The 14,373-nt window shown below is 40.4% G+C and overlaps 1 protein-coding gene across 13 annotated transcripts in view; it reads left to right on the top strand.

The window, feature by feature from the left end:
• The first annotated feature begins 1 nt into the window (after position 1).
• The window catches only part of LOC145937683 (fatty acid CoA ligase Acsl3-like), a 37,968-nt gene continuing 23,596 nt past the window's right edge, over positions 2-14,373 (top strand). For 3 of the 13 annotated variants that reach the window (XM_083040936.1, XM_083040939.1, XM_083040937.1), the window contains exons 1-3: positions 2-459; positions 538-657; positions 1,124-4,949. In XM_083040936.1, the coding sequence (XP_082897062.1) occupies positions 1,160-4,949 (3,790 nt within the window). In that variant the 5' untranslated portion in view covers positions 2-459; positions 538-657; positions 1,124-1,159. Of the gene's footprint in view, positions 460-537; positions 758-1,123; positions 5,535-6,472; positions 6,677-8,981; positions 9,381-11,211; positions 11,534-14,373 lie in introns of those variants that run through there. The other 10 variants (XR_014425606.1, XM_083040943.1, XM_083040940.1 and 7 more) reach the window with 7 other exon arrangements.

Genomic DNA, 14,373 nt, shown 5'->3' with positions numbered 1-14,373 from the left:
TGCGTGGGTGCTCGCGTAAAGACTTTGCGCGAGGAGAGCGAGCGAAGTATGGGTGGGGTACAGAGAACGAATCGCTGCCTCGCTTCTCTCCTCGCGTCTCCTCGCAAGTCCGATACGAGCAGCAGTCGTCGTCCAGACCGTCGTGCCTTTTACGCGTGGTGGTGCGTTTCACACGACGTTCGACAAGCGATGGTCGTTCCGTCTCGTGCCGAGCGTCGACTGTATACCTCATCCGTGGCGAACCTGTGCGACAAGGATGGCTGTTTCGAGGTCATTCGGGCCTCTTTCTCGCCGGCGTTGAGAGAGTTGGCGAATCAGTGAAACTGGAGCAGCGAGAGACGTCGCGCGTATCCACCGAGGCGGACCTGGACGAGATATTAACGCGCGACAATCGAGCTGTCAAGACCGTCCGGGAGAGAGAGAGAGAGAGAGAGAGGGACGAGGACGCGCGAGAAGCTGGTGCGTTGCATCGCTATCATGTTTATCAGTAAGCTGTAGCGACGTATAATGACCTCACTTATCGTGTTGCATTTGCAGCTGCAACGTCGTCGAATCTTCAATGATCGTGCATCCGAAATTTGCGGTGACTCATCATTCGCGACTTGGACTTTGGGTGGAGGAAGGAGAGTTTTGGTCGTGGATTTCGACACTGTGGAGGTTAGTGTACAGCAAAGTACGGCCGCGTATTTATAATCGAGACGAACGTAGCGAGTTTTTATCATCGAGAAGTTCTGACGTTTTCTAAGAATGTCGTCGAGTGAGTATTTTTTTTTCGAACGGACATTCAACTGTGTGAAAAGTGTGTTTTATTTAATGGGAATGTAAGAGAAACGGCAGTATTGAGAGAAAGAAAACAACGTTAAATATTCAATGAATGTGTGTGTCTCTTTGAATATATGAGAATATTTAATATATAATTTCATATACGTTTTTCTATTTCTATATCCTTTTTCTAAATCATTGTGTAAATCTACTTACGATTTAATGCAATATTACAAATTGACTTTGAAATTAATATTTATAGTAAAATATTTGTTTTTAAAATAATATTATTAGAATTATATATTTTCTATATTTCTATATTTTATATATTACGTATTATTATATATTCTAATTTTTGCAGGTATTTTAACGTCAAGGAGACTTGCTGTTATTCATAATGGAGAAAAAGGGGCTGCGCAAGAAAGACATATTGAGGATGGATGGTCTTCTGCCTCCTACTCGACGTGTGCCAGTTTGTAACGCAGTATCTAATGCATCGGACAAGAAAAAGGAAAAGAAATGGTCCATAGGTGGTATCCTGCGTAGAATATCATCGATAAAAGATTATGACAGTTCCTCTAATGACGAAGAGATTGTATATTGCAACAGAATGCCAAGAAAACCCACCAAGCTCAAGAAACAATCCGATAATGTTGTTCTTCATTCGTTAGAGAATAATTTAAAGCAGAGGATGACAGTTGAAAGTAACGTGCATCACTCGACAGAGTCTCATCGAGATTCGCTGCATTCACGTAGCAGCGACGGTTCGTTAGACGGTTTAGGAAAGAAGATTCGGAAGAACAAACTGAAAGCTCGTGCCGAAGCGAAGAGGGATCATCTGTGTGTCGAGAGCAGTTCCGAAGAGGATTGTCGGAGGTCCAACAATTCGTTGAACAGAATTCAGGGCGCGGATGGCGCGCAAAATGGCCACAGAAATAATATATGCAGTAGGAAGACGCGTACTGCTCGAACAGAGCGTTACATCAAGCGGTTATCTCGCGACGAGGGCAACAACGGCACTTGTGACAGTTTGAACGACCTATATAGCAAAAGGTGTTCCTCGGAATATGTCGAAGATAAGCAGAGCGCAGCTTACGCCGATGCGAACGGATTGTGTCGCCCGCCCATACATCCTCGCCGATTCGGGGGGATGTATTCAAATTCGAATAGGACGTTTCAGTCAGTTCAGAGATCCTCCGCGGAAAGTCTGCGAGATGCGAATCGCGCGGGTTTGCCGAATCCAGACGAAGTTTTCGTCAGCGATTACAGGAGATATTCTACCGGACAATACGTCACAGACTTGAATCAGAATAATGCTTACGGGAAGATTTTGCAGCGTACCAACGAAGAAGCGGACAGTCGTCGAGCTGGGAACTTCTTTACGTATCCCGCGAAGAACGCGTGCCATTATTCGGAACCGTTCGATTACGTCATCGATCGTCGATCGACTGATCCGGATAGTCAACCGCCCGTGCCACCGCCGAGAGATCCCCGATATCGCGTATTCGGTTATGGATACAGTTCCTATCCGACGAACAGACAGCAGAGTGTGCCAAATTCCTTTAAACAAGAGGACAATAAGCCTAATGTTGCGAGAGAGATATCAAGACCTGATTGGAGGAACTTCGGATCGTATGGATCGAACGAGCTCGCTTTGCGCGATAAAGTGGAGACAGAAAATCCCATAAAACCTAAAATAGAATTTCGCAATTCGCTTGAATGTATAAACAATAAGTATAACTGCAGTCGTCATCGCGCCGATGAGTCGATGTACGAGGAAAGCGAAGCGATGAGATGTCGACGCAGAAACACGCGCAACGATCAACTCAATTGTAACGACGCGAATTACGGCGCGTTGTACAAGGCCAAGAATAAATCAGCGAACATCTGCGAATCGAATAAACACGAGACGATTTCATCGCACGTGTCTGCCGCGTCATCCGGAAGATCTCCTTGCGAGCAGCGTATTTCACGTTCCATTACACCGTGTAACGTCGATAATCGTGCTGAAAAGAGCCAAAGAGAAGACAACAGAGGGACGACACCGAACGAGGAAGATCTGGAGAACAAACGAAGAAGCTCGAAGAACCTCGAGGAAGCTCTATCCGAGCTGGAAGCTATATACAACAGCCTTCGTCTCGGCGACGAAGATCTGCTGGATCGCGCGGAACGTCGAAGCATGGAGGAGTTCAGTCTCAAGCAAAGTAAAAGCGAGCTCGACCCGATGATCGTGATCACTCCGGACTCGCCGGACAGAACGAAGGATGACATGGCCTATCGAAGGATGCATCCCAAGGAGAGGCCCACGTCGCTGTCGGATGTCGCGGGGCAATCGACTCTGTCCAACATCAGCTACCTCATCACCTCGCCCGTCCTTTCGCGACGCGATTCGGCAAACGATTTCGCGCGTTTACCGTCGATCTATCCGTCACGTCGAGACGAACCGGATGTGACGCGGGACGACGTGGTCTTTCGCAGTATAAATCACGCCAACAACACTCTCAGAGTAATCGATCCGCAGCCGCCGTTCGGTATACCACTCGGACCAGTTACTGCGGCTACTGAGAGCGATTATTTGCACACGACACCGACGAAACCGGAACAGCCACGTTCGCCGTACATACCGCAATGCGAGCCCGATGTGGTCACGGATGACTTGGCTTACAGAGCCCTCAGGAAAGACGCTGGCGCGACGTCGCGGAACATCGTTGCGGAGAACAGACTGGACGTCTCGAAGGAGCAGCAGCCGCGAGCCAGCGGCATCCAGAAGAAACGCGCTGTCAGATCCTTGTCGGCCAATCTTTACGGATTGATCAACTATGATCGAATTCATCTGCGACGCGAGCCCAGCCTCGACACCATCAAGCACGAAATGCAGCAGAACGTTGCGGCGAACAACTTGGCCGCGACGTACGAACGACCGGAATATCTCAGACGGGTCGTGAGTGACGGAGAGCTATCCGATAACGACGCAGCACGTAGGCGAAAGGAACCGATTACCACAGGCGAGACCGATATCAACGGCAATCATCCGGCGGTGGGCGCGTACCGGAAGAAGCTAGGCGACTACGTATCACCGGGAACGACGACGCAGGCGAGTCCCAAGAAGGAGAAGGAGCCAAATATCGCGCAACTGTCAGACGCCATGCTGTCTTCGAACACCATTTTGGACGATAAATTTTGGCACGAATTCTTGCGCTCGGATTTCAACGTCTCGATGCCCGAGAATAGTTCCGGCGATACGGAAACTGTCTTCACCGCGTACAGTCGTCTCTGCCAAGATCTAGTTAATTTGATAAAAGGCGATGATGGTGACGCGACGTCGCCGATCGAGTCGTCGAACGATTCTGCCGTCCTGCCAACATTCGATAAGTCGAAGGTCGACGACTTCGGGATCGACGAACCCTCCACGAGCATCCCTACACGTACTGTAAATAGTCATTCCTCAGGGCGTACCACGCGTGCCAACGACGAGCAGAGTCCGACCGCGTTCTCGGTTACGAATTCCGCGAGGCCAGCATCGGAATCGACGCCAGCAGCCAGCAACCTTGATTTCTATCTTTGTGCAGTGGACGAGAATGTTGGGCTAATTGCGGCGGAGGCTCTCGACAGTTCGACCGACCGCCTACGCGACAGTCGTCTGTCCGCTTGCGAGAATTCCTGGACGTCACGTGGCTCCGAGGTCGAGTATCAAAGCGGCAGCACGCGTAGCTCAGCTCTATACAGCCAAGACGACCAAACGAGCGACGATCGCCTCGTCTTGTCTTCCTCGAGGCTCGATACAACAACTACTACTACTCGCGTAGCTTCGAAACCTAATTCATCGACGAGCGACGATGGAGGGGACCAAGGCAGCGTCAGCTGCCACTTTGAGAGCGTTTCCACTGCCGATGCGGAATTATCCAAGGCCGTCCGCGATCTGGAACTGGCCGCGGCCAGTTTGTGCGAGCATGGACGAGAGATCGAGGACCTAGGGAGGACGGGAAGATGCGGAAAGAAGATCAACGCCAGCAGCACCGCGTCCTCCATCAGCGCGCGGGAGGACGAGGCCGGTCCGATTCGTAAGATTAATCCGATCGCCGATGCCCTGAGGCAGGAACGGGAACGCGATCAGGAGGAGATCACCGTGGTACCGCCTAGTGGAATCGAGACGACGCGTAGCGATGTGCGAGAAGATGACGACGAAGGTGAGCGCACATCGTGCGAGCTTGATGATGATGTTCGCGCAGGATTTCCGCTCATGAGCCTCGAAAACGCGAGTGTCTCCCGTGTCACTAACATCACAACTGTTATGGTAACGACGTACTCCATGCTCCTGCTAGCTTGTCTCCTTGCATTGCTTTTAGCGATCGTAGCAGCATCGTGAAGGCTACATATATCGTGTACGCCGGGTATATCGCTATATAAGTCATGTGTGTAAGATTTGTGTTGAATGCGCGTTGGACGCGAGCGCGTCGATTGACGATAATGTTGTCTATTAATCCTGTGTTTATCAAGCAAATGTCCTTACTAATGTCGCAGGTCGCCAGGTGCTCGCACGCTCGCAATGATCCCCGATCGCATTTCAAATGTCACGTGCTCGAACTTGACGGTCGACGATGGTAGTACAAGAGACGGGGAAGGTCAATTTTTTTTTATAATAAGATAGAAAAGAAATAAGAAAGAGAGAGCGAAACATACAGTTTCTCTACAGGCTGTTTGAGACACATCGATTTGTTGTTATTGCTCTTGTTATTGTTGTTGGTTTTAATAAAGTTTAAACGTTAATCGTGCCAGAGTAATCTTCTCTACTGCGTGCAAGTACAAATACCCTTGCTCATATGCGACATATTCATTCCGATCCTTTTTTTAATTGATATTTTTGTTTGTATATACAATTGTTTTTATTTGATATAATATTTTCTGCATAAAATGTGTTTACAAGTTAAAAGAAAGATTGAATTACGAAATCGCGTTATTCTATTTTTATTTTACAAATAAGATATATAGACCTCTCTCTTACCTAATACTATTGTTAAGATGCACAATATTTATTGTATTTATTAAACAATTCTCTAAAAAAAGTATTAACATTTTTTTCGCGATTCGAGTGCATTTTTTAGGATTATATATGACACGTGAAAGTATTTTTAATTTATATAATTTTTGTACATGTGTGTGTTGGATTTGAATTAATTTTTAATTAACATTTAATCCCTTACAAGTACACAGGACGCAATATTTCAAAATAAGGGTAAACGTGATCGCTGTATAATAAATTTACACATCTCGTCGATAAATTACCATTACTTCAATATTTAGACTCACCAGATACATGTGGACAGCCGTTTAAATTGATCGTCACGGAGGTTAGGTTGGGAATGTTGTCGGTCTTCATTCATCGATTTTTGCAATCTCATCGCACTATTTAATTCCACACTAGTTACACCGAGCGGAAAACAACACGCGATGGCGATCGCGACGCGCTGTTAAATTACGATAATTATATAATGTATTCGCGTGCAAACAATTATATACATACGTACGTCTCGCCGGCGCGTCGCGCATCAACATAAAGTTAGCCGCACATCACGCGCGAGTTTCGAGTTATCGATCGCGCTCGGGTCGCCGCGTGACGTCACGGAGGATCACGCCACATCCCCGCCCGTCACGACTCGCCGTCCGATTGGTCCACGCGCGGGCCGGCTTGTCTATATCGAGATCCGATCCGCGCACCGGCTGCTCAGACGAGAGTCTGTCACCATTACGCTCGAGTACGCGGTTGCGACGTGCTATGCAACGTGTGATACAGTGAGTTATTCGTCTGACAAGACTACGCGCATATAATACTACTGCATGAGCGACGCAACGAGATTGAAAGCGAGCCTCTCGAGACGGTTTCTACAGTGAGCGCCGTGCTTTAAACAAGTATAAGGTATGTACGTTATTTGGGTCTCACACGTTTTCGAAAGTTGAATAACATGAATTTTTATCGCCGCGATATTCCGTCGTTTTGCGCGACACTAAAATGACTTCGAGGAGCGATGTTGACGTGTGTCCTCATTTTTGTGTACTTAACAAGACATATATATTTAAACGTTAGGAAGATTCGCACGCGCTTTCGAAAGGTAAGAGTATAGGCAGTCGTTAGAGATTATTTACACTATCGATGCGCGCACAGGATATCGTATGGAATGTGTAGAAAAAAGAAAATCATATATTTACACGATATTGAGTATATATAATAACAGAGATTATTAGATTTATTTATATACATATAGTGAACTTTCTTGAAATTTGATCTTTGAATTCGTAATCACGAAATATTGATGCGTAGGAAAAGGAATCGATTATTTACATATATACTTGTATGTATAATATTCTTTACGTAAACAGTGATGCACACGCATAAATATTCCTCCTCTCAAATATCGTGTCTCTAAGGATTTTTTGGGATGTTGCTCGTTATATATGCGTATGTACAATATTTTCGGAACCTTGGCTTATGTGCGCCGTTTAACTAACACGTGTAGCTTTCTGAATGACCGTAATGCGGTCCACAAAATGATCCGCGATAAAACTGAGAGAAGGAAAGAAAATTGAGTCAGCTATATTTGCTGCTGACTGATGTGTATTGATACTGACGCAGGTAAAAATCTGGACTTATCATGTTTCTTCTTTTTATTGATACATCTCATTCCTTTTCCTAGAAGTTTTTCTAATCATTAATCATATATTTATCATATAAATTACTTCGACGAAGTAATTGAAAGGAATAATAATGGATCAATTTGTTTTTCTGTTCGTGGTCTTTTTTATTCAATTTTTTATTTAAAAGATAAAAAAATTATTTAGAATTTAAAGGATATAATATAAAATATACATATATGCAAAGATAACGTTAATCTTTTTTATTTTAAACATGCACAATTTCTGAATATTTTAGATTGAATGTTTGAATTTTTGCAAATTTATTGTAAAAATGTTCTAGATATTTTTCAAAGAGATTTTCTTAAATGTAATAATAATGTGCAATGTGTGGTTTTTCTGTCCGTATCTCTCCGATTTAATGTTTTATAAAAAGCAAAAGAATTATTTAGAATTTAAAGGATATAAATATACAGCAAAGATAATATCTATCTCTTTTATCTTAAACAACACAATTTCTGAATGTTTTGGATAGAATATGTTTAAATTTTTGCAAATTTATTGTAAAAATATTTTAGATATTTTCCAAAGAGATTTACAAACGTGATAAAAATAATATACGACTTCATTCACTTAATTATTTCGTGAGTTATACGCGTGTTGATATTTGCGATGTTTGCGAAGCGTTTTTCAGAATATTAGGTCAGTTTCTTGCAGGTACGAGGCGCGTGATATTGTTGTGTTTCGTGTTTCAATGTCACATGTTTTCCATGTGTCACATATATTTACTATATGTGTACTATATATAACAACCCAAAGTATATCAAGGTCTAAACACACATTCTTAAAGACGATAAGACATATTTTCAAACTTTTTTTTGACGCTTGCGTTATCTAGAAAAATTTTATGATAGAAAAATAATACATGTAAAATTCACGTGCCCTTATAATGACAATCAGTCGACGTTTTTCGAAAATACTCACGAGTTCCACGAAGAATTTTTAATTCTAATTTCTAAATTCTAAATTCTTTGATTTTATATTAAAAAGAATATTTAAAAAAAATAATATATAGTTTATTTAATTTAGATTAATATTTTTGACAGAAGTCAGCTGATTAAAGCGTCAATTTGCTAATTAAATTGTAAAATAAAAATATGTCATAGAAATTGTAATAATGTTGTAAATAATATGTTATAATACTTTAACTCAATAATATAATACTTAACCTCATATAATACTTAAACTCAAATAATATTTTATGACAGAAATCAGCTGATTTCTGTCAAAAATATTAATCGAGTTTAAAGAATTATAACATATTATTTGAAACATTATTATTTAAAATTTTTATACTATATTATTATTTTAAAAATTAATTAGCAAATTGACGCTGATATTTATCAATTAATTTTGAATTTTAATTTCAATCATTCGTTTGAAAAGAAAAGAAATTAAAGGAAAGAGAGGGTGGAGAGGGCGCGATAGTCCGCGTAAAGTTTGGAAACTCTTGACCGAGAAACGGCGCGTTTTCCATGCCGACAGGGTTCGCTCGCGGCGTCCATCGATTTCGCTATTTCCGCTTCCGCTAGTTTCAGGCGGCAAGATGGCCCCCCGGCGTTGATCTCGGAGTCGGCTCGTCTCCCGCGCTGACGTTAGTGCGCGTATGTTGTACCACATACATACTATGTACATGCATACGTGCATCCGGGATCGCAGTTATACGGTACGCGTGTGACACGACGTTTACCCGGAGAATCTGATCATCGGTGTCGCGATGACGTCGCGGACCAGTCGCTCGGACGAGTGTTGAGAGAGCACGAACCAAGTCGCGTCTGATTGTGAATCTGACAGAGAGAGAGAGAGCTACGGAGGAATTTGCTCTCGAGTTAGAGACACGTGGCGTGGTGGACCTTCCGCAACAAGGCTCTTTTCGACGACCGTGAAGCTGCGTACGCAACATCCCCTCGAACGTGACACGCGAGAACGATGTAAGCAATGTTGGTGTTAATTATATTAATTGTACATAGAGAGTGGTCCAGGAAGAGAGAAAATACCTTGCTAGTGGAGATTTTGGAGCTAATTTCACAATGGAAAGTATCACAGGTATTGGATTCTTGGCGATTATCGAGATATAATACGAGGACTTTCATGTTTGAGGTTATCACGAAAAGTGCGCAGCAGATTTCACACACTTGATCTTTTATTATAATCTATTAAAAAGAAATTCTACTTATAAATTGTACTGAATTATATATGTAGCTGCTGCTCTCTCATGTTCTCTGATAGCTGTATAAGCATAATCGTCGCAAATTGCTGGTATCGTTATCATCGTTTAAAACCATCACTTTGAATTGAATATACATATACATATACATATATATATTGAGAGAAAGAGAAACAGATGGTGATGTAAACAAATACTCGTCTTCGAGATGTTCATAAAACGACTCGATGATTTATCGAGACTCTTACGTAACATATAATTTTCAATTTAAATTAGTCGTCTCGAGTCCATTGGCAAGGTATCCGCATCTTTTCCTGAATCATACTCTCGCTATATTATTACGAAAAATGAAGGATAGTTAAGGGACGAGAGGGCGAAAATGATCACTCGGAATTATCACTCTGGCTTTTTTAGCGTAGCGCGATATTATTGTTGCACTTGTCAATTTAAATCGTGGAGGTGGAACGATGCCGGAACATGGAGCCTCGACTGCGAGGACAGTCAGGCGCCGACCTGGTTTTTCGGCCTCGATGTTACATACATATATATCATTATTCCGCGCTAGATCATTGATTCGTGACGTTCGATTTTATTGTAGCATCGTGGCACGATAGTTGTGTCAGTCGGGGTCTGATTGACAAATCAGTCACGTGTTATGCTTTTGTTAGTGTTAGATGTACCGTTCGAAAAGGCGTAGAGCAAAGTCTTCAATGACTGCTATTATGAATGATAACCCGATGACGTTATTATCTTTCGCGTTGACAATTACGAATGAGATAAACTTCTTTGTTAACAGTACACTGAGAGACTTTTTTCTTAGAATTTACCCTGAAAATCATGATAATCATGGGACAATATGGTATGGAAAAAATTTTGAGAATGATTGAGAACGGAAAGAAAGATTGAGAATGGAAAGTATTTTCTGAGAATTTCTCTGATTAATATTTATCACAATAAAAATATTAATATCTATCACAATAAAATATAAAACATGTTTGATTAATTTTACTAAACTGCATAGTAAAATTAATCAAACATATTTTATATTTTATTGTAATAAATATTATTTTTATTGTGATAAATATTAATCAGAGAAATTGTCAAAATTCTTCCCATACCATATTGTCCTACGATTATCATGATTTTCAGGGTAAATTCCAAGAGAAAATTCTCTCTGTGTATACATCAAATAAATAATTATATATCGAGCAATAGACGAATTTTGTATGATTAAAGGAGCAGCGTGCTTATTTGAGAGAATACTTTGATACTCGTCAAAGGAGACAGAATAAAGCGTGCTAATATCTTTCGAAAGTTTCGTTCATAGATCGTCCTCGATAAAGATATAGAAAGTTCATCCGCGAACAATCGTTCTCAATACGAAGAAGAGTCTCGATTCGCGCCAAACAGCTGTTCCGTCACCGGGGGTATCAATTCCATCGGCTCCGATCGCGTGGCATCGCTTGATCGAATGATCCCAAATGAGGTCCACGCGCACGGCGGGTTCGCGATCAAAGATCAAAGGTGCATATATATATATATAGTCAGAGGAGAGTCACGATGCTTCGTGCGATTCGCGATACTGACGTGACACAGTCGTTCGTTGACCGTGCCAAGACGCTGTGCTATTCCGTGCTCTCTCCTTTCTCTCTTTTACGCACGTTATATGCTCTATATTAAATCCGTCTACTCTCCGTTTACGCGTCACATTACGCGCGAACGAAAGAAGAAACGTGCAGCGTGTACGCACACCCACGCACACCACCATTCTTGACCCTTGAATCGCGCGTAGTGATAATTTCCTCTCCCGCGATCGCGGTGGGAAAAACGAGCGGCAGTCGGCTGGAAGCGACAGCGGTCTCGGGGCAAGCAGGAAGACGCGAAGGGGAACGTACCGTAGTGTTTGCGACTCACGAGGTAAGCGACGATTCCAGATGTTGCTGTTGCTGTGCTGATTTGGTGTGCGTTTGTTGCCACCTGTCACCAGATATCAGAATATCCCATCGTCACGCGTTCTCCTCATTCTACAAAGATGAGCGATAAATAAGAGAAATAATATCACGAATAAACTTTAATTTTGTTTCCATTCGTTCTTAGGATGTAAATCCTATTCGCATTACTCTCTACGCACTCTCATTTCTTGATTAATTACAAAAATAGGTATACCGGGTGTCCGATTTTAAAGACCCACTCAAATATCTCAGAAACACTGCGTTAAATCAAAAAATGTTGCCTACAAAAGTTGTTCAAATTAATTAGTAGAAAAAGATGTTATAATAAAAAATATGGGTTTCCATTTAAAAAATTTATTCTCACCTTCACTTGACCTTGGAGATGCCGCCCAATGTCAAATGAATATTACTATGTTATGTCCCCCTCGAAACCCTACAACTTTTGTAGGAAACATTTTTCGATTTAACGCAGTGTTTCTGACAATGAGATATTTGAGTGGGTCCTTTAAAATGGGACACCTGGTATATTACAAATATGTAACATTATATGTAACATTATATGTATGTATATAATATATATACATTTTATACATATTATATACATATATACATGTATTGTACACTGAGAGAATTTTCTCTTAGAATTTACTCTGAAAATCATAGTAATCGTGGGACAATATGGTATGGAAAAAATTTTATGAGAATTTCTCTGATTAATATTTATCACAATAAAAATAATATGTCCCACGATTATCATGATTTTCAGGGTAAATTCTAAGAGAAAATTCTCTCTGCGTATATTATAAAATTTATAAATAGATTATAAATATAAATATATTATAAAATATATATTTATATATAATATATATAAATATAATTTAAAAATTCTCTTTATATTATATAATTCTGTTCATTGATAAATGTATTAATCAATACTCGATCTCGCTTAATGTCAATCAAAATTTTCACGAAAATTAACGCCTTTATTCGCTAGTTATTCGTAGAGATCGTAATCGTGCAAATTTTTCTGATATGAAACAGAAGCGCGACCACATAACGTTTCCTCGAAAATTTCCTCGCGGACGTCGAGAACTTTTGCAATGATTCGAGTCATCTTTCAACGCGCACAAATCGTCGGTTTTTTCCGTTTTACATCATGCGTCAACATCGCGCGACAATTCTTGAAGTCAACCGCCAGCTTCCCGGAGGACGCGACTCATGGAGAAATTATATCATATGATGCTCTCGGTCAGTGCACCTTGAACTAACCGAGCTGACTCACGACCGGAAACGCGCGTAATCAATTCGCATTTTTATCGAGATAACTCGATTTCGAAAAATTTAACATTGATATATTCAGCGAAATCGGCGATGATCATATTAATTAATTCGATAAACGGGAAAATTAAACGCGTCACAATCGTGTCGATCTTTTTTTATTTGATCCTTACGGTTTCAAAGAGTGTATGTCAAAGATAGTTATAATTAGAATTCTATGCGTTTTTATCTAATATCGCTTTCATTATTTTACAATGTTATATATTTATAATATATATCTTTTGTAATTAAAACGTGAGATAAGAGAGAATAACGAGAAATTGGAATTTTACATTTGATTGAGCAAATCGTTGCAGTTTGCACTTTGTAACCACGTCATAATTCTTTTAAATCTACGTAAACGTAGCTGTGATTGATTGTCAGAATAAATTATCTCGGTTCTTTATTGCTTTCAGCATGTGGCAAGTCACATATAGTTTTTTATCATCATAAATGGTAGAAAAACATTTTTTGGAAAGAAAAGAATAATCTTTATCGATACGTATTCAATTTAAAAAAAAATTTTTTTTTAAATAGAATATCTTACTGGTATAGGTACATATATTTGTTTAATCTTATATTTTTTTTATAGCGATAAAATAGTTTTCATCTATTTTCGTTATATTTACTAATTGTAAGATTATGGAGAAAATATATTTAGGCTTGTAATAGATTACTAAAATATTCCTGATATTGTCTGAATATTCATCTTACATGAAAATAGTTATTTTTTTTCAAAGATATGATAGTAATAATATGTTAATCCTCAGGAATGCGACACGCATATTGATGACATCCATAAATATTGCATTAATTACTTTTTTAATTAATTTTTTATTAATTTTTTATTCATTTCTGACGAATTTTAAACGATCGCTTCACGATTTATTGTACAATATATATTCGTAAACGATTAGTTTCTTTATATTAGTTTTTATATATTAAATGAAAATGCATCGATAAAGCTTATTAATGAAGTACTTGTCTGAGCATCTTCCTCGATCGATCGCAGCTACAATTCGCGAACTCGAGAATGAGTATTCGTGTCAGACGGGACATGGACGGTCGACTGGACGGAAACAATCCGTAAAGTAGTACATAGTGGTTTCATCATTAACCACGCGCGAGGTTATTAATAATGGCAATGTAGCGTGAAATCTCTTCCCCCTCGCGTGGTCCCTCTTTCAGTTCTCTTCCGCTCTCGCGATGATATATTATTGGCTTTTTTTTTAAATTGACGCGAATGTGGAATTACCTTACTCGTCTTAGAAATCGGCAAACGATGTAATCGGTGAAATCGCGTATAAATTTATATCATTAAAATCGCTGCATTGTAATTTCGCTTCGATTTAAATCGAAACATCCTTTGGACGCGACATAATTTTCGATCAATTGCCTAATTTCTTTCCGGATGCGATTTATAGTCACGTACAATCTAAATTTAAAAATTATGCTATTATATTATATATATTTTCATGGCCGGAAAGG

The sequence above is a fragment of the Prenolepis imparis genome, unplaced genomic scaffold (assembly GCF_030444845.1).
Source record: "Prenolepis imparis isolate NDT839.2.m4 unplaced genomic scaffold, iyPreImpa1.0 SCAF_6, whole genome shotgun sequence".
In the NCBI taxonomy this organism is placed as follows: Eukaryota; Metazoa; Arthropoda; class Insecta; order Hymenoptera; family Formicidae; genus Prenolepis; species Prenolepis imparis.
Note: the sequence above shows the minus strand (reverse complement) of the source record. Positions and strands in the feature narration are given on the sequence as shown.